Source organism: Oncorhynchus gorbuscha, linkage group LG12 (genome assembly GCF_021184085.1).
Source record: "Oncorhynchus gorbuscha isolate QuinsamMale2020 ecotype Even-year linkage group LG12, OgorEven_v1.0, whole genome shotgun sequence".
Classification (NCBI taxonomy): Eukaryota; Metazoa; Chordata; class Actinopteri; order Salmoniformes; family Salmonidae; genus Oncorhynchus; species Oncorhynchus gorbuscha.
The window spans coordinates 66018538-66041716 of NC_060184.1; the positions used below are offsets into that span (position 1 = coordinate 66018538).

The 23179-nt window shown below is 42.0% G+C and overlaps 2 protein-coding genes across 5 annotated transcripts; both read left to right on the plus strand.

Moving 5' to 3' along the window:
- Positions 1–1244: 1244 nt before the first annotated feature.
- On the plus strand, positions 1245–11322 carry si:dkey-73n8.3 (uncharacterized protein LOC100150965 homolog). The gene is made up of 7 exons (XM_046292666.1): positions 1245–1378; positions 5080–5195; positions 9588–9743; positions 9849–9953; positions 10091–10300; positions 10561–10753; positions 10864–11322. The coding sequence occupies exons 1-7, from the start codon at positions 1365–1367 to the stop codon at positions 10964–10966; spliced, it is 897 nt and encodes a 298-aa protein (XP_046148622.1). The 5' UTR covers positions 1245–1364; the 3' UTR covers positions 10967–11322.
- Positions 11323–11537: 215 nt separating this feature from the next.
- Positions 11538–22822, plus strand: zgc:112332 (uncharacterized protein LOC553712 homolog). Of its 4 annotated transcripts, none has more exons than XM_046292662.1 (8): positions 12350–12410; positions 14828–14921; positions 16026–16141; positions 18506–18661; positions 18755–18859; positions 21108–21317; positions 21921–22113; positions 22227–22822. In XM_046292662.1, the coding sequence occupies exons 2-8, from the start codon at positions 14857–14859 to the stop codon at positions 22327–22329; spliced, it is 948 nt and encodes a 315-aa protein (XP_046148618.1). In that variant the 5' UTR covers positions 12350–12410; positions 14828–14856; the 3' UTR covers positions 22330–22822. The 4 variants fall into 4 exon arrangements, with proteins under 4 accessions (XP_046148620.1, XP_046148621.1, XP_046148618.1 ...); XM_046292663.1 differs by having other exon boundaries at positions 12386–12410; positions 14821–14921; XM_046292664.1 differs by lacking the exons at positions 12350–12410; positions 14828–14921 and adding an exon at positions 11538–11693.
- The last annotated feature ends 357 nt before the right edge of the window (positions 22823–23179 follow it).

Genomic DNA, 23179 nt, shown 5'->3' on the forward strand with positions numbered 1-23179 from the left:
TGTGACAGCAGCCGTACCGTTATTCGATGGTTTACTGTCTGCTATCTGGTCATTACAATGAAGTTATTTATCTTCTCTCTGAGCCATAATGACTGTGAAAACAGAGCTAATTACACATGTGGCCGGGCTTCAGTTTCTGTCACTGTCCCAATGCAGACAGACAGACTGACAGTATTTCATTATCACACAAGATGGCTGGCAGTATAGGGCCAACGTAGCATTGGCCACGTTTAGCTTGCGTAGCATCTAGGATAGGGCTATTTTCTCTAAAACCACATGAGAAGGGCTGGAGATGCTGATTTAGGGCCTGGTTTGGGTCGTTTGTGTTTGCGTGCAAGTGTACGTGCGTGTGTGCCATTGAGAACCAGAGGCCCACCAAGAGAGTAGGGTATTTTCTGTTGTCTGTGAAAACAGGAAGTTATGACTAGCCTGCACATGGTTTACATCAGATGCCTTCAACTCAGCTGCTTCTAGAGAACATAAGAATAGAGAATGTGTAGATTTAGAGGGTAATGTATTGGAGAACATTGGCACTAAACTATGATGCCACCTAGTGAAGGATGTATTACTTGTATTACATGTATTGCACACAAACAAATACACACACTGCATTTCCTGTAGTGTTCTAGTTCGCTGCTGGTGACACAGGGCAGCAAGTTCTCACCTGGAAACTACCAGAAACTTCGCAGTCAGAAATGCTGAAACTGGAATATCTTCACCTGCTGTTTAGACAGGCTTGAATTACACCTGAGGTGAAACAGAACCTGTATGGAAGTGTGAGACTCCATTCTTATGTAGGGACCTGGGATTTTACTAACCATACATGTGACATTAGGTTTTAACAGTCCAGTCACATGGTCAGGATAAAACATGGTGGCCCACTAATAGGAGGAGCCTCCGGCTGGCTGTCTCTTGACTAACTCCTTCCACGTTTCTACTTATCACAGAATACTGTTACTATTCAGAAATACATTTTGTAAGAAAGAGTTTCTCTAAGGCACAGTAATGAATTAGACACAACTCTCCCCTGATGAAAGAATGGTTTATCTGGGGCCTATCAATAGACTATTAACAATTTGGAGACATGACACACACACACACACACACACACACACACACACACACACACACACACACACACACACACACACACACACACACACACACACACACACACACACACACACACACACACACATATATATACGCTTGCATGCGCACACACACACACACACACAAGAGTCTCGACACACAGCGTCCTCTAGCACATCCGTTTCTGTGAGTGGACAGAAAGACAGACTGGTTGAAGAGGGGATTTCTGAAGTCTCCCAAGAGGATATCAGTTTTCTATCAGAAACACAGAGATGGAAAAGATCCGGTAAGACTAATCCCTATGGTTCTACTGTAAATATATGTAAGACTAATCCCTATGGTTCTACTGTAAATATATGTAAGACTAATCCCTATGGTTCTACTGTAAATATATGTAAAACTAATCCCTATGGTTCTACTGTAAATATATGTAAGACCAATCCCTATGGTTCTACTGTAAATATATGTAAAACTAATCCCTATGGTTCTACTGTAATTAGATGTAAGACCAATCCCTATGGTTCTACTGTAAATATATGTAAGACCAATCCCTATGGTTCTACTGTAAATATATGTAAGACTAATCCCTATGGTTCTACTGTAAATATATGTAAGACTAATCCCTATGGTTCTACTGTAATTAGATGTAAGACCAATCCCTATGGTTCTACTGTAAATATATGTAAGACCAATCCCTATGGTTCTACTGTAAATATATGTAAGACCAATCCCTATGGTTCTACTGTAAATATATGTAAGACCAATCCCTATGGTTCTACTGTAAATATATGTAAGACCAATCCCTATGGTTCTACTGTAAATATATGTAAGACCAATCCCTGATTTTTGCAATGTTACGTAGATGGAAAAAAGCTGTCCTCGAAATGGTCTTGATATGTTCTTCAAAAGAGAGATCAGGGTCCAGAGTAACGCCGAGGTCCTTCACAGTTTTATTTGAGACGACTGTACAACCATTAAGATTAATTGTCAGATTCAACAGAAGATCTCTTTGTTTCTTGGGACCTAGAACAATTATCTCTGTTTTGTCCGAGTTTAATAGTAGAAAGTTTGCAGCCATCCACTTCCTTATGTCTGAAACACATGCTTCTAGCGAGGGCAATTTTGGGGCTTCACCATGTTTCATTGAAATGTACAGCTGTGTGTCATCCGCATAGCAGTGAAAGTTTACATTATGTTTTCGAATAACATCCCCAAGAGGTAAAATATATAGTGAAAACAATAGTGGTCCTAAAACAGAACCTTGAGGAACACCGAAATGTACAGTTGATTTGTCAGAGGACAAACCATTCACAGAGACAAACTGATATCTTTCCGACAGATAAGACCTAAACCAGGCCAGAACATGTCCGTGTAGACCAATTTGGGTTTCCAATCTCTCCAAAAGAATGTGGTGATCGATGGTATCAAAAGCAGCACTAAGGTCTAGGAGCACGAGGACAGATGCAGAGCCTCGGTCCGATGCCATCAAAATGTCATTTACCACCTTCACAAGTGCCGTCTCAGTGCTATGATGGGGTCTAAAACCAGACTGAAGCATTTCGTATACATTGTTTGTCTTCAGGAAGGCAGTGAGTTGCTGCGCAACAGCCTTCTCTAAAATCTTTGAGAGGAATGGAAGATTCGATATAGGCCGATAGTTTTTTATATTTTCTGGGTCAAGGTTTGGCTTTTTCAAGAGAGGCTTTATTACTGCCACTTTTAGTGAGTTTGGTACACATCCAGTGGATAGAGAGCCGTTTATTATGTTCAACATAGGAGGGCCAAGCACAGGAAGCAGCTCTTTCAGTAGTTTAGTTGGAATAGGGTCCAGTATACAGCTTGAAGGTTTAGAGGCCATGATTATTTTCATCATTGTGTCAAGAGATATAGTACTAAAACACTTGAGCGTCTCTCTTGATCCTAGGTCCTGGCAGAGTTGTGCAGACTCAGGACAACTGAGGTTTGGAGGAATACGCAGGTTTAAAGAGGAGTCCGTAATTTGCTTTCTAATAATCATAATCTTTTCCTCAAAGAAGTTCATGAATTTATCACTGCTAAAGTGCAAGTCATCCTCTCTTGGGGAATGCTGCTTTTTAGTTAGCTTTGCCACAGTATCAAAAAGGAATTTCGGATTGTTCTTATTTTCCTCAATTAAGTTAGAAAAATAGGACGATCGAGCAGCAGTAAGGGCTCTTCGGTACTGCACGGTACCGTCCTTCCAAGCTAGTCGGAAGACCAATCTCTATGGTTCTACTGTAAATATATGTAAGACCAATCCCTATGGTTCTACTGTAATTAGATGTAAGACTAATCTCTATGGTTCTACTGTAAATATATGTAAGACCAATCCCTATGGTTCTACTGTAAATATATGTAAAACCAATCCCTATGGTTCTACTGTAATTAGATGTAAGACTAATCCCTATGGTTCTACTGTAATTAGATGTAAGACTAATCCCTATGGTTCTACTGTAATTAGATGTAATACTAATCCCTATGGTTCTACTGTAAATAGATGTAAGACCAATCCCTATGGTTCTACTGTAATTAGATGTAAGACTAATCCCTATGGTTCTACTGTAATTAGATGTAAGACTAATCCCTATGGTTCTATTGTAAATAGATGTAAGACCAATCTTTATGGTTCTACTGTAATTAGATGTAAGACTAATCCCTATGGTTCTACTGTAAATAGATGTAAGATCAATCCCTATGGTTCTACTGTAAATAGATGTAAAACCAATCCCTATGGTTCTACTGTAAATAGATGTAAAATCAATCTCTATGGTTCTACTGTAAATAGATGTAAAATCAATCCCTATGGTTCTACTGTAAATAGATGTAAAATAAATCCCTATGGTTCTACTGTAAATATATGTAAGACTAATCCCTGTGGTTCTACTGTAAATATATGTATGATCAATCCCTATGGTTCTACTGTAAATAGCTGTAAAACCAATCCCTATGGTTCTACTGTAAATATATGTAAGATCAATCCCTATGGTTTTACTGTAAATAGATGTAAAAACCAATCCCTATGGTTCTACTGTAAATAGATGTAAAACCAATCCCTATGGTTCTACTGTAAATAGATGTCAAATCAATCCCTATGGTTCTACTGTAAATAGATGTAAAATCAATCCCTATGGTTCTACTGTAAATATATGTAAAATCAATCCCTATGGTTCTACTGTAAATATATGTAAAATCAATCCCTATGTTTCTACTGTAATTAGATGTAAGACTAATCCCTATGGTTCTACTGTAAATAGATGTAAGACTAATCCCTATGGTTCTACTGTAATTAGATGTAAGACTAATCCCTATGGGTCTACTGTAAATAGATGTCAAATCAATCCCTATGGTTCTACTGTAAATAGATGTAAAATCAATCCCTATGGTTCTACTGTAAATATATGTAAAATCAATCCCTATGGTTCTACTGTAAATATATGTAAAATCAATCCCTATGTTTCTACTGTAATTAGATGTAAGACTAATCCCTATGGTTCTACTGTAAATAGATGTAAGACTAATCCCTATGGTTCTACTGTAATTAGATGTAAGACTAATCCCTATGGTTCTACTGTAAATAGATGTAAGATCAATCCCTATGGTTCTACTGTAAATAGATGTAAAACCAATCCCTATGGTTCTACTGTAAATATATGTAAGACTAATCCCTATGGTTCTACTGTAAATATATGTAAAATCAATCCCTATGGTTCTACTGTAAATAGATGTAAAATCAATCCCTATGGTTCTACTGTAAATAGATGTAAAACCAATCCCTATGGTTCTACTGTAAATAGATGTAAAATCAATCCCTATGGTTCTACTGTAAATAGATGTAAGACCATCAAAGAGAAAATAACTGCGATTCATATAATTTAATATTAATGTAACGAATTGTGTTGTCCCAGTCAATATCAACAACAAATGTCAAACAGCTTATTTGTTTATCATATTGGCTCTCTCTTCTTCAAGGTCCCTGATCACGAAGCACTGGTCGTCTGATGTTCGTCTGGATGGGAAGACTGCGATCGTGACGGGAGCTAACACTGGCATTGGCAAGGAGACCGCCATGGACCTGGCCAAGAGAGGTAGACCGTACAATCTTACATTCTATTGCTTCCCTTGTCTCCCTTATAGTCCATATACCCCCCTGCATATATATATATATATATATATTTTTTTTTTTTTACGGCTCCTCTTTACTTACTTGTTACTTTTATCTCTTATTCTTATCCGTATTTTTTAAACTGCACTGTCGGTTAGGGGCTCATAAGTAAGCATTTCACTGTAAGGTTGTATTATATATTACCTGTTGTATTATATATTACCTGTTGTATTATATATTACCTGTTGTATTATATATTACCTGTTGTATTATATATTACCTGTTGTATTATATATTACCTGTTGTATTATATATTACCTGTTGTATTATATATTACCTGTTGTATTATATATTACCTGTTGTATTCGCCGCATGTGACTAATACAATTTGATTTGATATATGCCTCACCGTGGAAATCGAATCAGCACAATAAAAACATCCCCATAACATTCGGCCTGTTTAAGCTAGACGCATGGGCTGCATCTCAATCAAATCAAATCAAATTTTATTTGTCACATACACATGGTTAGCAGATGTTAATGCGAGTGTAGCGAAATGCTTGTGCTTCTAGTTCCGACAATGCAGTGATAACCAACAAGTAATCTAACTAACAATTCCAAAACTACTGTCTTATACACAGTGTAAGGGGATAAGGAATATGTACATAAGGATATATGAATGAGTGATGGTACAGAGCAGCATACAGTAGATGGTATCGAGTACAGTATATACATATGAGATGAGTGTGTAGACAAAGTAAACAAAGTGGCATAGTTAAAGTGGCTAGTGATACATGTATTACATAAGGATGCAGTCGATGATGTAGAGTACAGTATATACATATGCATATGAGATGAATAATGTAGGGTAAGTAACATTATATAAGGTAGCATTGTTTAAAGTGGCTAGTGATATATTTACATCATTTCCCATCAATTCCCATTATTAAAGTGGCTGGAGTTGGGTCAGTGTCAATGACAGTGTGTTGGCAGCAGCCACTCAATGTTAGTGGTGGCTGTTTAACAGTCTGATGGCCTTGAGATAGAAGCTGTTTTTCAGTCTCTCGGTCCCAGCTTTGATGCACCTGTACTGACCTCGCCTTCTGGATGATAGCGGGGTGAACAGGCAGTGGTTCGGGTGGTTGATGTCCTTGATGATCTTTATGGCCTTCCTGTAACATCGGGTGGTGTAGGTGTCCTGGAGGGCAGGTAGTTTGCCCCCGGTGATGCGTTGTGCAGTCCTCACTACCCTCTGGAGAGCCTTACGGTTGAGGGCGGAGCAGTTGCCGTACCAGGCGGTGATACAGCCCGCCAGGATGCTCTCGATTGTGCATTTGTAGAAGTTTGTGAGTGCTTTTGGTGACAAGCCGAATTTCTTCAGCCTCCTGAGGTTGAAGAGGCACTGCTGCGCCTTCTTCACGACGCTGTCAGTGTGAGTGGACCAATTCAGTTTGTCTGTGATGTGTATGCCGAGGAACTTAAAACTTGCTACCCTCTCCACTACTGTTCCATCGATGAGGATAGGGGGGTGTTCCCTCTGCTGTTTCCTGAAGTCCACAATCATCTCCTTAGTTTTGATGACGTTGAGTGTGAGGTTATTTTCCTGACACCACACTCCGAGGGCCCTCACCTCCTCCCTGTAGGCCGTCTCGTCGTTGTTGGTAATCAAGCCTACCACTGTTGTGTCGTCCCCAAACTTGATGATTGAGTTGGAGGCGTGCGTGGCCACGCAGTCGTGGTTGAACAGGGAGTACAGGAGAGGGCTCAGAACGCACCCTTGTGGGGCCCCCGTGTTGAGGATCAGCGGGGAGGAGATGTTGTTGCCTACCCTCACCACCTGGGGGCGGCCCGTCAGGAAGTCCAGTACCCAGTTGCACAGGGCGGGGTCGAGACCCAGGGTCTCGAGCTTGATGACGAGCTTGGAGGGTACTATGGTGTTGAATGCCGAGCTGTAGTCGATGAACAGCATTCTCACATAGGTATTCCTCTTGTCCAGGTGGGTTAGGGCAGTGTGCAGTGTGGTTGAGATTGCATCGTCTGTGGACCTATTTGGGCGGTAAGCAAATTGGAGTGGGTCTAGGGTGTGAGGTAGGGTGGAGGTGATATGGTCCTTGACTAGTCTCTCAAAGCACTTCATGATGACGGAAGTGAGTGCTACGGGCGGTAGTCGTTTAGCTCAGTTACCTTAGCTTTCTTGGGAACAGGAACAATGGTGGCCCTCTTGAAGCATGTGGGAACAGCAGACTGGTATAGGGATTGATTGAATATGTCCGTAAACACACCGGCCAGCTGGTCTGCGCATGCTCTGAGGGCGCGGCTGGGGATGCCGTCTGGGCCTGCAGCCTTGCGAGGGTTAACACGTTTAAATGTCTTACTCACCTCGGCTGCAGTGAAGGAGAGACCGCATGTTTTCGTTGCAGGCCGTGTCAGTGGCACTGTATTGTCCTCAAAGCGGGCAAAAAAGTTATTTAGTCTGCCTGGGAGCAAGACATCCTGGTCCGTGACTGGGCTGGGTTTCTTCTTGTAGTCCGTGATTGACTGTAGACCCTGCCACATGCCTCTTGTGTCTGAGCCATTGAATTGAGATTCCACTTTGTCTCTGTACTGACGCTTAGCTTGTTTAATAGCCTTTCGGAGGGAATAGCTGCATTGTTTATATTCGGACATGTTACCAGACACCTTGCCCTGATTAAAAGCAGTGGTTCGCGCTTTCAGTTTCACGCGAATGCTGCCATCAATCCACGGTTTCTGGTTTGGGACTGTTTTTATCGTTGCTATGGGAACGACATCTTCGAGGCACGTTCTAATGAACTCGCACACCGAATCAGCGTATTCGTCAATATTTTCATCTGACGCAATACGAAACATGTCCCAGTCCACGTGATGGAAGCAGTCTTGGAGTGTGGAGTCAGCTTGGTCGGACCAGCGTTGGACAGACCTCAGCGTGGGAGCCTCTTGTTTTAGCTTCTGCCTGTAGGCAGGGATCAGCAAAATGGAGTCCTGGTCAGCTTTCCCGAAAGGGGGGCGGGGCAGGGCCTTATATGCGTCGCGGAAGTTAGAGTAACAATGATCCAAGGTTTTACCACCCCTGGTTGCGCAATCGATATGCTGATAAAATTTAGGGAGTCTTGTTTTCAGATTAGCTTTGTTAAAATCCCCAGCTACAATGAATGCAGCCTCCGGATAAATGGTTTCCAGTTTGCAAAGAGTTAAATAAAGTTCGTTCAGAGCCATCGATGTGTCTGCTTGGGGGGGGGATATATACGGCTGTGGGTCTACATTTGATTGTGAGGAATTCTAAATCAGGTGAACAGAAGGATTTGAGTTCCTGTATGTTTCCTTCATCACACCATGTCCCGTTAGTCATGAGGCATACGCCCCCGCCACTCTTCTTACCAGAGAGATGTTTGTTTCTGTCAGCGTGATGCATGGAGAAACCCGTTGGCTGCACCGCATCGGATAGCGTCTTCCCAGTAAGCCATGTTTCCGTGAAGCAGAGAACGTTGCAGTCTCTGATGTCCCTCTGGAATGCCACCCTTGCTCGGATTTCGTCAACCTTGTTGTCAAGAGACTGGACATTGGCAAGAAGAATGCTGGGAAGTGGTGCGCGATGTGCCCTTTTTCGGAGTCTGACCAGAACACCGCCTCGTTTCCCTCTTTTTCGGAGTCGTTTCCTTGGGTCGCTGCATGCGATCCATTCCGTTGTCCTGTTTGTAAGGCAGAACACAGGATCCGCGTCGCGGAAAACATATTCTTGGTCGTACTGATGGTGAGTTGACGCTGATCTTATATTCAGTAGTTCTTCTCGACTGTATGTAATGAAACCTAAGATGACCTGGGGTACTAATGTAAGAAATAACACGTAAAAAAAAAAAAACTGCATAGTTTCCTAGGAACGCGAAGCGAGGCGGCCATCTCAGTCGGCGCCGGAAGTATCCCACCACATCCTCCGATGTCGGCCTTCTGTATCTGCGGTGAAAGGTGGCAGAGCTACAACATTGTTTGTCAGACCAGGAGACATACCGGAAATTGGTCTTCTCTCTGAAACATCTGTAGCTTCCAAACTCTTATGACCCCTCAATGGAAAGATGAGACTGTTTTGCTCTACGACCCCCACAACCGTCACGGGACTGAAGTCAGTATTGCCAACCTCTGTCTGTACACACTAATATGATCTCTCTATGGAAAGAGACTTTCGGGGTATATTAGTAATGAGAGAGGTAGGAACCAGTGGGGGTGCATTGCAGTGTATGCTGGGAGTTTTAAAGGCTACTGAAGTGTCAGAAATGTGCTAGACATCATGGACAGTATGGCAGTTTGATACGTTTTAAAAGTGTGAAGATAATTGAATAAAAAAGGGGTTCTCTTACTCTAGGTGCACACGTCATCCTGGCCTGCAGGGACATGGAGAAGGCGGAGCTTGCGGTCAGTGACATCGTCAGGGAAATGGGAGGGGCCAAGGTGGAAGCCAGGAAGCTTGACCTCGCTGACACCAAGTCCATCTGTGAATTTGCTGAAAACATCTACAACAGTGGGTTAAAACACACACACACAACACCATATACTGTGAAACCTATTAAACACCATACTGTCAGGGCTCCGATACAGAGGTGTTCTGACTCTTTTTGTCCCCCAGCGGAGAAGGTGCTTCACTTCCTGATCAACAATGCAGGTGTGGCCACCTGTCCTTACAGCACCACTGTAGATGGATACGAGATGCAGCTTGGAGTCAACCACCTGGGTACGAGACAGAACGGCTGGTTTATTAACAAGACTGCAAGCAACACTTTTTTCCATTGCCACATAAAGAGAATATATTATCATTGATTGATTGCCATTGATTGAAACCTATCCTTATGAACTATTTCCTTTTTCCAGGTCACTTCTTCCTGACTTTCCTCCTATTGGATCTGCTGAAGCACTCCGCCCCCTCCCGTGTCATCACTGTGTCGTCATCGGCTCACGCCATGGGCAGGATCCACTTTGAGGACCTGAACAGTGAGAAAGAATACCACCCTGTCAAGGCCTACGTCCAGAGCAAACTGGCTAATATACTGTTCACTAGAGAGCTGGCCAAGAGGACCGCGGGTGGGTATGGGTGTGTGTTTCCATGCATGTAGCATCCTGTAGAGAATGGATCTAAGCGTACACCAGTGTGAGTGTCTCGTGTCTCAACCACCAACACTCTGCGGTTGAAATAGAGCAAAGAGGCCCTGGGTACTTGAACAATGTGTGTGTGTGTGTGTGTGTGTGTGTGTGTGTGTGTGTGTGTGTGTGTGTGTGTGTGTGTGTGTGTGTGTGTGTGTGTGTGTGTGTGTGTGTGTGTGTGTGTGTGTGTGTATTAACAGTTCTAGGTGTGACAGCCTATGCAGTCCACCCGGGGGTAGTGAACACTGATCTGATGCGTCACATAAAGCGCCCCCTACAGCTCATGTTTAAGAAGTTCAGCTACTTCCTCAAGACACCAGCAGAAGGAGCCTACACCACTCTGTACTGCATCCTGACCCCTGATTCTGAACTCACCTCTGGGGGTTACTATAGGTCAGTGACCTTTCACCTCTCATCCCTGACCCTGAACCCTAATATGTACAGTACTTGATTACCCATGAAATAAGGGTGTAAAATAAAATAATTCTCTCTCTCTCTTTCAGTGGTTGTGCACAGGCAGTGTGTGCCAGGGCTGGTAGTGATGAAGGCACCGCTCTCAAACTCTGGGCTGTTAGCTGTCATCTACTGGGCATCTGCTGGAGATGAACAGACACCCAATATTAATGCTAATAATAATCTTTACACCAAATTGCTTCTTTCTGTCACGTCAAATACTGAGAAAATATTGCTATCATAAGTCCTACTATGTCAAATGCTAAATGTGAAGAGGGAGACAGACAGGTGATGTATGATGTGGCTGATGGTGAGTGCAGGTGGAAGTGGTACAGATAGGTTATAGAATGTGTAGAGTTAGTGTTGCAGTCAGTAAACTATCTGAGACTGACTGGACAAGGAAAGCTAATTGTCAAATATTCAGTTGAACTAAATCATGTAATTCTCTTCTGTTTTTACACCTTTGATTCCTGTGCTTTCTGGAGAAAGTAAAATGCTATCAAATGCTATACCAACATTCTGCCTTTTCTTGTTGGGAGTAATTTAGGCTTTCTGACTATTATTTAGACCAGCAATAGCTTTCTCTACATTAATTATCTATTAGAACACGACTAAAATAGGCTGACAAGTATCACTAAAATTGGCCTATGGGGACATCTAGTGGTCAAAGCTTCAAACCACAAGAAGTCTTAAAATGAGCGCTCGATCTGCACATTGACACAGTGTAACAGCAGTAGAAGATGACGATGATGTAACCAACTGAACCTCGGATTATAAAAAGGAAAGGTTGTGAGTTTTCTACAGGATACTCTGTTGACCTCGTCCCACAAACAATGTTAGTCACTCAGGATGTGTGTGACTATTTTTCCCCCCAGAAAATGTAAGTTATTAAGTTTAAGTTATTATATTATTCTAACTAGGACATATTTGTAAATGTTTGTTCTCTGACTGACAAGGTGTGCCATACCTTGTTCAGGGCGAAACGTGTAGTAATGTCAACTGCCATAATCAGCCAATTCGTTTGGTGCCCTTTTATATTCAAGGGAAAAGGAACAAACATTGTGAGCTAGGCCTTTACAAAACCTGAATTGACTACCGGTAGGCTATCCGAATTGTTAAACTGAAAGTATCCGATCAATGAACTGATCAAATAAAAGGCAATAAATGCCTTGAATTGATCTCACTCCACTCCCGGGGAAATTGGTCAAAAGAGGACCCCTGAGCAAGTCATTCGTTCGAGACAGCAATTCAATAAAGTCGTGCGGAGCATATTGTAAGATCTCACAACATCTGGAGAATAAGTTAAAATGTCAAAATACATTTTATTAATTCATTAATTTACTCACTGTTCAAACAGGCAAACAAAACCAGTTCCCTATTAACCACTACTATTTTATTATGGTAATAAAATAAAAATATTCGCAGCACAACGACGGGCTGGAACGCACCCATAGTGTGACAGATGTCGGGTGGGCGGGCTGCAACGCGGAGGAATGTATCCATTGATACAACCTAGAGTTGAGAGGAAACTTGTTTAGATGAACTTGGGGTATTGAAGAGAAAGATTGGTCACTGGGAAAGGAATGCATTCAATCAGGTAGGTCAATGACTACTTATATTGGGGAAAACAAAGATGTTCTGGTGGCAGTCATTTTCTCTTTCAGTGTACAGAACAATTTTTCTTCTTCAAATTCGAACTGTTATTACTGTTGTAATTATGAAACATTGAACAAATGGTTACCACTATAGTGTATTGACATTAAATTGCAATTAGACTAGTCCAGGGCTCTCCAACCCTGTTAATGGAGCGGTAGCATCCTGTAGGTTCTCACCAACCCTATTCTAGCACACCTAAGTCTAATAACTAGCTGGTTGATACATTGAACCAGGTCAGTTACAACTGGGGTTGGAGTGAAAATGTACAGGAGGGTATCTCTCCAGGAACAGGGTTGGAGACCTCTGGGCTAGTTTATTATGTTACAGTTTCTCAATCGCTTTGGCTAATTTCTTTGAAACAGTCTTAACGTTCTCTAAACTAAGTGCAATTGTCACAACTGTTTTGCGGGACATCACAACTATTGCATGTCTGCAAAATGTGGTAACTCACCCAAAACATTTCATTCATGCCTCAAAAACCGAATTGTGTCAGTAAATTGGCCAATGCCACCAAAATGAAAAGTTTTGTCATCGTGTGAGCCGTACTGGTCAAAATGTCTCGTCTTGCGTGGCGTAACCAACCCCTGCAACGATGGCCTGTGATGTCCTCCCAAGCAGCATTCATGGCATCTAACAGAGACATCTGATCTTGTGTCCGATAGTCTTATACTTTCCACCTTCATGCTGAAAAAAAAACCGGATTCAGGAATGGGGAGGATGGTGAAAGAAGAGCCATTGACTTCCTTTCAGGTGCAGCAAACCATTCCCTAACAATGTTGGTTTGGTGGAAGCTGACATTATTCCACACAATTACATCATTTGGCAAATCTGGTCTAACCTAACCTCGTTGGTGTTCTGGTATTAGGTCTCTGTAAAGTGTATTTAGGAAGGCCAGGAGAAGTTGAGTGTTATAGGGCCCAATGTGAGGAATGTGTGCTCACACCATTCTCAGAAATGGCAGCACACATTGTAATACTGCCCACATGTTGGCCTGGTGTGCCATTTGTGGCTCTGCATCCATGGAGGTTGTGGCCACGCCTCCTGCCTTTGGCCAGATTGAACCCAGCCTCTCCACAAAAACAAGAATGTGGGTCGTTTTGTGTCCTTCCAGCTCCATTGTTCTCTGTATAGTAACACAGAAACAAAATATAAAGTCAGCCTATTATGGAATCAGACAGTTTAGTAAAGTACAAATGTTTTCTTATGGGCATCTACAACTTCAAGAAGTATATACAGGCATCATTGAAGTACAGTATACCATGCGCACACCAATGATTTACCTGGACATGCTGGTGCCACAGCTCCTTCACTCTGTCACTATTCCTCTCAAATGGCACCTTGTACAGTTGTTTCTTAGTCATTTAAAAAATCATGTTTTTATCTGTCTGTAGTGGAAATGCTGACCATTGATATTTGCAAATATAGTCATAATTTATGATTGCACTTTGGATCTCTTAGCCTGATGGAATTGTTGGCTATGAGGCTGAATACTGCTGCTCTGTCATCAACATGAGGTCATTGTGCAGTCCTATATATGACATGTAGAGGTCGTTGTGCAGTCCTATATATGACATGTAGAGGTCGTTGTGCAGTCCTATATATGACATGTAGAGGTCGTTGTGCAGTCCTATATATGACATGTAGAGGTCGTTGTGCAGTCCTATATATGACATGTAGAGGTCGTTGTGCAGTCCTATATATGACATGTAGAGGTCGTTGTGCAGTCCTATATATGACATGTAGAGGTCGTTGTGCAGTCCTATATATGACATGTAGAGGTCGTTGTGCAGTCCTATATATGACATGTAGAGGTCGTTGTGCAGTCCGATATATGACATGTAGAGGTCGTTGTGCAGTCCGATATATGACATGTAGAGCTGCTCTGTCATTAGGCTGTACTCTCTGACCAGCCTCTTCCATTGTAACACCATGGTTTATAACACTGTGGACCTGTTTACATTAGGCTGTACTCTCTGACCAGCCTCTTCCATTGTAACACCATGGTTTATAACACTGTGGACATGTTTACATTAGGCTGTACTCTCTGACCAGCCTCTTCCATTGTAACACCATGGTTCTTAACACTGTGGACCTGTTTACATTAGGCTGTACTCTCTGACCAGCCTCTTCCATTGTAACACCATGGTTCTTAACACTGTGGACCTGTTTACATTAGGCTGTACTCTCCGACCATCCTTCTTCCATTGTCAGACCGTGGTTTATGACATGGTCCACAATTGTGGCTCTGATTTCATCAGGGACTCTTATTCTTTGCCTTCTTCCTCTATTATGTCTTCCCCTAACACCCCCACCAACCACTCTTACACATCTTCTTATTTCTCCTCCACGAGCATGTAGCTGCTGTTCCCGGGTTGTGACGTTCCTCCATGTTCATAAATGGTAGTGATTGTGCTGTGGGCAAGCTCCATATATATGCTTCCAAACTTGATTGGTAAGATTGTGATTCCTATTTCATTACTATGTCACCTGGCAGGTAATTTGCCAATTTAGCAGACATCACACACATTCCATGTCATAGATATTTATGGAAGATGCATGTATCTCAGACAGATTTTGCTCATTGAATGGATCTTTTTGCACGTGATGGCTCACACGATGAAAGAATGTTGTGAAGAGTATGACAATTTCACTGAGAATCAGCTCATCAGGTTTGATCAGCCATGTGCATGTAGCCATTGTGCAAATTGTAGACAATTGTGTTTACTCTTTTGCACACAAGTGACCAAACACGTGCAATTTGCTTTAATTAATAAGAATGTCAAATCCGGTGTGAAAAAAATAAACTAATTGTTCAGAGATTTGAAAATATTGTTTTGAAAAATAAAATAATAATTTGAGAATTGAGCCAAAGCGATTGAGAAAAACTGTAAAGTAAATTAAAACAAAAACATATTTCTACTTCATAACAAATTATTATTGATTTTTACTAAATCTATTATTTATCAAGGTTTGGTAGCCGATTTACTGAATTAATATTTAATCTAGTCGTATGCTCCATAGAAGATCATAACCTTTTTCACTTATTTCCAATTAATCATAAGTCGAATAATTTACATTTCATAATTTGGTTCAGTACTTAATGCTAGTATTCTTACTAGTAGCTAGTTATTTAACTGTCTTGCTGACATCTAAATTAAGTTGACATTCTGATGATGTGGTGTTTGTGTGTGTGTCACAGGAGGTTGGTGGCACCTTAATTGGGGAGGACGGGCTCGTGTTAATGACTGGAGCAGAATCAGTGGAATGGTATCAAATACATCAAACATGGTTTCCAGGTGTTTGATGTCATTCCTACTGCTCCGTTCCACCATTATTATGAGCCATCCTCCCCTCAGCAGCCTCCACTGGTGTGTGTGTGTAATATGTGTATTGTATGTTGTTGTGTTATGTTGTAATATTACTACATTTCCTGTCTCTGTAATAAGCTGTCTTACCACATCCTCCAAACGATTTCAACTGTTTGTTCAACTGTGTTGATTGACTGTGTTGATTGTGTATTTGACTCTCTCTTGCTGTGTGTATGTGACTCTGTCAGGAACTTCTTCTGTGGCCGCTGGTCATGTGACGTGCGTCTGGACGGTCAGACTGTCATCATCACAGGAGCTAACACTGGAATCGGCAAAGAGACAGCCAGGGACCTGGCCAAGAGAGGTAGAGAACACACACACACACACACACACACACACACACACACACACACACACACACACACACACACACACACACACACACACACACACACACACACACACACACACACACACACACACACACACACACACACACACACACACACACACACACACACACACACACACACACAGTTTTGCGTTGCTATCCTTGTGGGAACCAAAGAATTGATTCCCATCTAAAATCCTATTTTTCCTAACCTTGAGCCTAAACTTAACCCCGAACCCTATATATAACCCTAAACCTTACCCCTAAGCCTAAAATAGCAACATTTTTTTGTGAGGACCGGCAAAATGTCCCGCCTTGCACAAATTTTCCTTGTTTTACTATCAGGACTTCTGGTACCCAAGGATAGTTAAACAAAAAAACACACACAAGTCGAAGTCTACATCCTTCGCCAGTGATTGGTAGGACTCCTAGTAGGAGTGGGAACTATGGACAGGATTCTTCAATTAAGTATTTGTTGTCCTTCAACGAGAGACGACTAGTTTTTATTCAAATGCTTTCACTTGAGAAAATTCTGCACCAAACATCTTAGTTAGATGTAAAATTGTGTGACCAAGACCTCCTTGGCAAAAACTTCCAAATGAATTACAGATTCATAGATTTTTCTTAGCTTTCCTCAAAATAGTCAGAATTGTTACTATGCTGTCTCAAGAGGGACAAAATCTATATTTTTCTAAACCGAGTGTATGGGCACCTTTTAGCCTAATGATATTCTAAGTAGCAGTCATTAAGGATCCAGGAGAGGTGGAGACAGAGAGGGCATTGTCAGAGTAGACCGCTAAACATCCGTCCTATGCATGCGATGGAACGCACACGCACGCAAACACACACATGCACACACACACAGAGGGAGATGAAAGCTGGTTCTATGTACGTGGTCTGATTTGTTCCGTTGGCTGCACTTGAAAAGCTCTGTGTGGCACCAACTTCCTCTTACAAAACACAACTGTGTGTTTGTGTGTGAGTGGGAATGTGTGTGTGTGTGTATTGCAAGCATCGGGGGTCTGTTAAAAGACTATCAGAATGACGTTTCACTCATTCACAACTGAGGTTAGAGCTGGGAACGAAAGATTCATAACCGTCTGTCATTTTATTTCCTAAAGTAATTTGTTCTATAAGGAAATATTGATCATACTTTACGATGTCAAGTAAGCTAGAGGAAATAGATGAAAGAGGTTATATTAAAATATCTATATAATTGTATTACCAATACTATTTTATTTAATATGTCTAGACAGGCTGGGCCAAGACAAATCCTTGCGTGCATCACACTCTGTTTCTTGGCTTACTGGAAAACAGTCTTTAATTTAAAGATCTGAAACTAGAATCCTCAAGTTACCTTCCTCTGTCCGTCAAATTCAAAATGTATATTTTAATTTAACTCAATGAAAATTGCTGTGATGGTAAAATAAAATAGAATAACTAAATGTGTTAATTATGTACTATAAACAACAGCTAGATAATTAAAAAAAATGTTTGCAATGTCCAATGAACACACACACACACACACACACACACACACACACACACACACACACACACACACACACACACACACACACACACACACACACACACACACACACACACACACACACACACACACACACACACACACACACACACACACACACACACACACACACACACACACACACTACTTACCCATGTGGAACAAATAAACGTCGTCAAATAAAGGCTGTCAGCATGAAATCACCCTGGATCATCACTGTGTGTGCGATTGGCTCAACTCAAACTCTAACTTCCCTCTTAATTGTTTGTTTATCGTTTGTGTTTTAATTATGATTGGTTGCTCTGCCAGGGAATTTGGGAAACCATTTCGATCCCCACATCGGAGCGGAGAGAGGGGAACAAAGGCACTTTGATAGCTTCCAGACGGAACACTCCCATGGAATAATGACGGTCTTCTATTCCATAATTACTGGGCCACCACAGCTATTGTGTGTGTGTGTGTGTGTCTCCCCTCATAGGCTCTCTCAGCAGGGCTGGGCTCATTAAAATAGGATGAGCAGTCCATTGTTTGCCAAGAGAAGATGAGAAACACAGTTTATACTGTTGCCTGTTTCTTTACTGACAAACACTGTGAAATGAACAGTTGAATATTCTGTAAACAGATATGAAGCTTGTGTTTTTAGAGATCTCTATGATATTCTGTTAAACCGTTGAGAATGATCCATTCTATGATGTTCAGGGATTTTAAACACAAATGAACATCTCTCACATTTGTCCTCCCGTGTGCTAGTAACCTTTTATGACCTACCTCTGTGTAACCTCTGACTTCTTTGAACCCCCTCTTAGGTGCTCGCATCATCATGGCGTGTAGAGACGTGGAGAAGGCGGAGGGCGCCAGGAAAGAGATCACAGAAGATTGTGGAAATGAAAACCTTGTCGTTCACAAACTGGATCTGTCTGACACCAAGTCTATCAGAGAGTTCGCTGAGCTGGTTAACAAGGGTAGATAACCTTCAGGGTATAGGAATGGATGGATGGATAGATAGATGGAGGGAGGGAAAGCTTTTTCAGTGACAGTTTTTCTGGTGTTTGCAGAGGAGAAGCAAGTCAATATCCTGATCAACAACGCTGGCATCATGATGTGTCCCTACTCTAAGACCAAGGACGGCTTTGAGATGCAGTTTGGAGTCAACCACCTGGGTAAGATAAATCAATCAATGAACTTGTATTCATGTAGCCCCTTTCATAATGCATTTGCCATAAATGCTGAGGTGTAACCAAAGCTTAAACCCTTCCCCAAAGTAAGTCAAGCCGATAGTGGAACGGGAAAATCCCCTGGGCCATAGACGATTTCAAGGTTCCACTAGTTATTATGATATATAGACAGTTGAAGTCGGAAGTTTACATACACAAAGGTTGAAGTCATTAAAACTCGTTTTTAAACCACTCCACAAATTTCTTGTTAACAAACTATAGTTTTGGCATGTCGGTTAGGACATCAACTTTGTGCATGACACAAGTAATTTTTCCAAGACAGATTAATTCACTTAGAATTCACTGTATCAATTACAGTGTCAGAAGTTTACATACACCAAGTTGACTGTGCCTTTAAACAGCTTGATGTCAAATGATGTCTAATAGGCTAATTTACATAAATTGAGTCAATTGGAGGTGTACCTGTGAATGTATTTCAAGGCCTACCTTCAAACTCAGTGCCTCTGCTTGACATCATGCGAAAATCAAAAGAAATCAGCCAAGACCCCAGAATTTTTTTTTGTAGACCTCCACAAGTCTGGTTCATCCTTGGGAGCAATTTCCAAACTCCTGAAGGTACCACGTTAATTTGTACAAACAATAGTACGCAAGTATAAACACCATGGGACCACGAAGCCGTCATACCTCTCAGGAAGGAGACAAGTTCTGTCTCCTAGGGATGAACGTACTTTGGTGCGAAATGTGCAAATCAATCCCAGAACAACAAAGGACCTTGTGAAGATGCTGGAGGAAACAGGTACATGGGGACAAAGATTGTACTTTTTGTAGAAATGTCCTCTGGTCTGATGAAACAAAAATAGAACTCTTTGGCCATAATGACCATCGTTATGTTTGGAGGAAAAAGGAGGAGGCTTGCAAACCAAAGACACCATCCCAACTGTGAAGCACAGGGGTGGCAGCATCATGGTGTGGGGGTGCTTTGCTGCAGGAGGGACCGGTGCACTTCACACAATATAGATGCCATCATGAGGAACAAAAATTATGTGGATATATTGAAGCAACATTTCAAGACATCAGTCAGGAAGTTAAAGCTTGGTCGCAAATGGGTCTTCCAAATGGACAATGACCATAGGCATACTACCACAGTTGTGGCAAAATGCCTTATTGGCAACAAAGTCAAGGTATTGGAGTGGCCAGCACAAAGCCCTGACCACAATCCGATAGAACATTTGTGGGCAGAAGTGAAAAAGTGTGTGCGAGCAAGGAGGCCTACAAACCTGATTCAGTTTCATCAGCTTTGTCAGGAGAAATGGGCCAAAATTCACCCAACTTATTGTGGGAGGCTCGTGGAAGGCTACCCAAAACATTTGACCCAAGTTAAACAATTTAAAGGCAATGCTACCAAATACTAATTGAGTGTATGTAAACTTTTGACCCACTGGGAATGCGATGAAAGAAATAAAAGCAGAAATAAATCCTTCTCTACTATTATTCTGACATTTCACACTTTTAAAATAAAGTGGTGATCCTAACTGACCTAAACAGGGAATGTTTACTAGGATTAAATGTCAGGAATTGTGAAACAAGAGTTTAAATATATTTGCCTAAGGTGTATGTAAACTTCCGACTTCAACTGTATATACTAGGCCAACTTGGTGCGTCTGCGTTATCAGATTATCGAGATTAAATCAGTGCAGGCATGTTCTTAAGCAGGCTAAAATGGTAAATCAGTATATTAGCCCCTATTTCCTTCCTAAATGTAGAACTAATTAGCGTCTGGTTTACGTGGATTGCTCTCTGTCTTAACCTCCGGCAGTAAGGCTATTAGCCATTCATGGATTAGGGCGAAAATTCAATCTGATTTGGATAGAAGTGAGTCTGACTTTTGCTGAAGTACAGTTTCTTTTAAAAACGGTTATCATTCTCGCCATGCTTCCTGGGTCCGTAAAGATACACACACTGTTGAACTATTCATACTGAAGAGAACATCATTTAACGACAGTTCATTACCAGTTTTACAGATAACAAAACATTCTTATGCACGCACACACACACACACACACGCACACGCACACGCACACGCACACGCACACGCACACGCACACACACACACACACACACACACACACACACACACACACACACTGACAACATGCAAATTTGCCAGAAATAACGCACACACCCAGCTCATTGACCCTTCCCTGACCTGTCCCTAACCCCTGACTTCCTGTAGGTCACTTCCTGTTGACCTACCTGTTGGTGGACCTGATCAAGTGCTCGGCGCCAGCCCGCATCGTTAACGTGTCGTCAGTGGCTCACACCTGGACCAGCATGAGACTGGATGACATCAACAGTGAGACGAGCTACGACCAGGTCAAGGCCTATGGACAGAGCAAACTGGCCAATGTCCTCTGCACACGTTCACTGGCAAAACGACTGCAGGGTAAGAGCTGCCCTCGACAGCCATAGCCGAACTGGTCTAGAACGGAATGTTTCTTGGAGAGAATTGGAGTTGACTCAAAAGATTTCCTCTTCTTCACAATCTCTGCAAGATGTTTTATGCCGTCACCTGTGTGTGTGTGTGTGTGTGTGTGTGTGTGTGTGTGTGTGTGTGTGTGTGTGTGTGTGTGTGTGTGTGTGTGTGTGTGTGTGTGTGTGTGTGTGTGTGTGTGTGTGTGTGTGTGTGTGTGTGTGTGTGTGTGTGTGTGTGTATATATTAGTAACAGGATACTGTACTGTCTCACACATATACATCGTCCTGTTAAGATCCTCAAATAGACCATGTCATGTTTTCTCTCCAAAGCACCCTCCGGGAATTCTGAAAAGGACTTTGTTCATTTAGACCGCTGCATGTTAGTTTCTCCCACTTTAAGACTCTCAAACCTTCTGTTAGCTATTCAGAATTATAGGATCTATGGATAATCCTGTGTACCTACAAACCTAAGATTGAGCAAATATCTCACCCTGTAACTGTGGCTAGAAGCAACTTGTTCCTACTAGTCATCATAACATGACTGAGCGTCCAGCTTGTGTGTGTTGTGTGCAGGCACCGGTGTGAGTGTGTTCTCCCTCCACCCGGGTGTGGTCCAGTCAGAACTATGGAGACACCTGAACAATCGTGTCCAGGTAGCGGTCAAGGTGTTCCGGCCATTCACGAAGTCCTCTGTCGAGGGAGCTCAGACCTCCATATACTGTGCTGTGGAGCCAGGACTGGAGAAGGAGAGTGGAGGATACTACAGGTACACGCATACTGTTTGATATTGGGAAAGGGGAACTCAGTGGTACACAGCGTTAATCAGGTAGGTTATTGTACATCTGCTCATTGACACTCATTGTGTTTGTGTGTGAACAGCGACTGTGCGCCTGCAAGGTGTTCCAGGACAGCTTCGGATGACGACTTGGCCCAGAAACTGTGGGAGCTGAGCTGCAAGATGCTGGCCATCACCTGGGAGTGAACACAAGACACTAGGCTGCATCTCAAATGGCCCCCTAGTCCTCATGTAGTGCACTGAATACATTGTGGATATAATGCACGACGTGGCTTTGGCCTGTATAGGCAAAAATGCTATTTGATATTTGCCCTGATTTTTTTTTTACAGTTATTCTATTCTCACTATGTAGATTGCAATATGTTTAAAGCATTACTACTACAGTTGACGTTTACATACACTTAGGTTGGAGTCATTAAAACTTGTTTTTCAACCACTCCACAAATTTATTGTTAACGAAATAAGGTTTTGGTAAGTCGGTTAGGACATCTACTTTGCGCATGACACAAGTACATTTTACAGCAGTTGTTTACAGATGATTTTACTTGTAATGAACTGTATCACAATTCCAGTGGGTTAGAAGTTTACATACACTAAGTTGACTCGGCATTTAAACAGCTTAAAAAATTCCAGAAAATGTCATGGCTTTAGAAGCTTCTGATAGGCTAATTGACATAATTTGAGGCAATTGGAGGTGTACCTGTGGATATATTTCAAGGCCTACCTTCAAACTCAGTGCCTCTTTGCTTGACATCATGGGAAAATCAAAAGAAATCAGCCAAGACCTCAGAATAGAAATTGTAGACCTCCACAATTCTGGTTCATCCTTGGAAGCAATTTCCAAACGCCTGAAGGTACCACGTTCATCTGTACTAACAACAGTACGCAAGTATAAACACAATGGGACCATGCAACCATCATACCACTCAGCAAGGAGACGCGTTCTCTCTCCTAGAGATGAACGTACTTTGGTGCAAATCAATCCCAGAACAACAGCAAAGGACCTTGTGAAGATGCTGGAGGAAACAGGTACAAA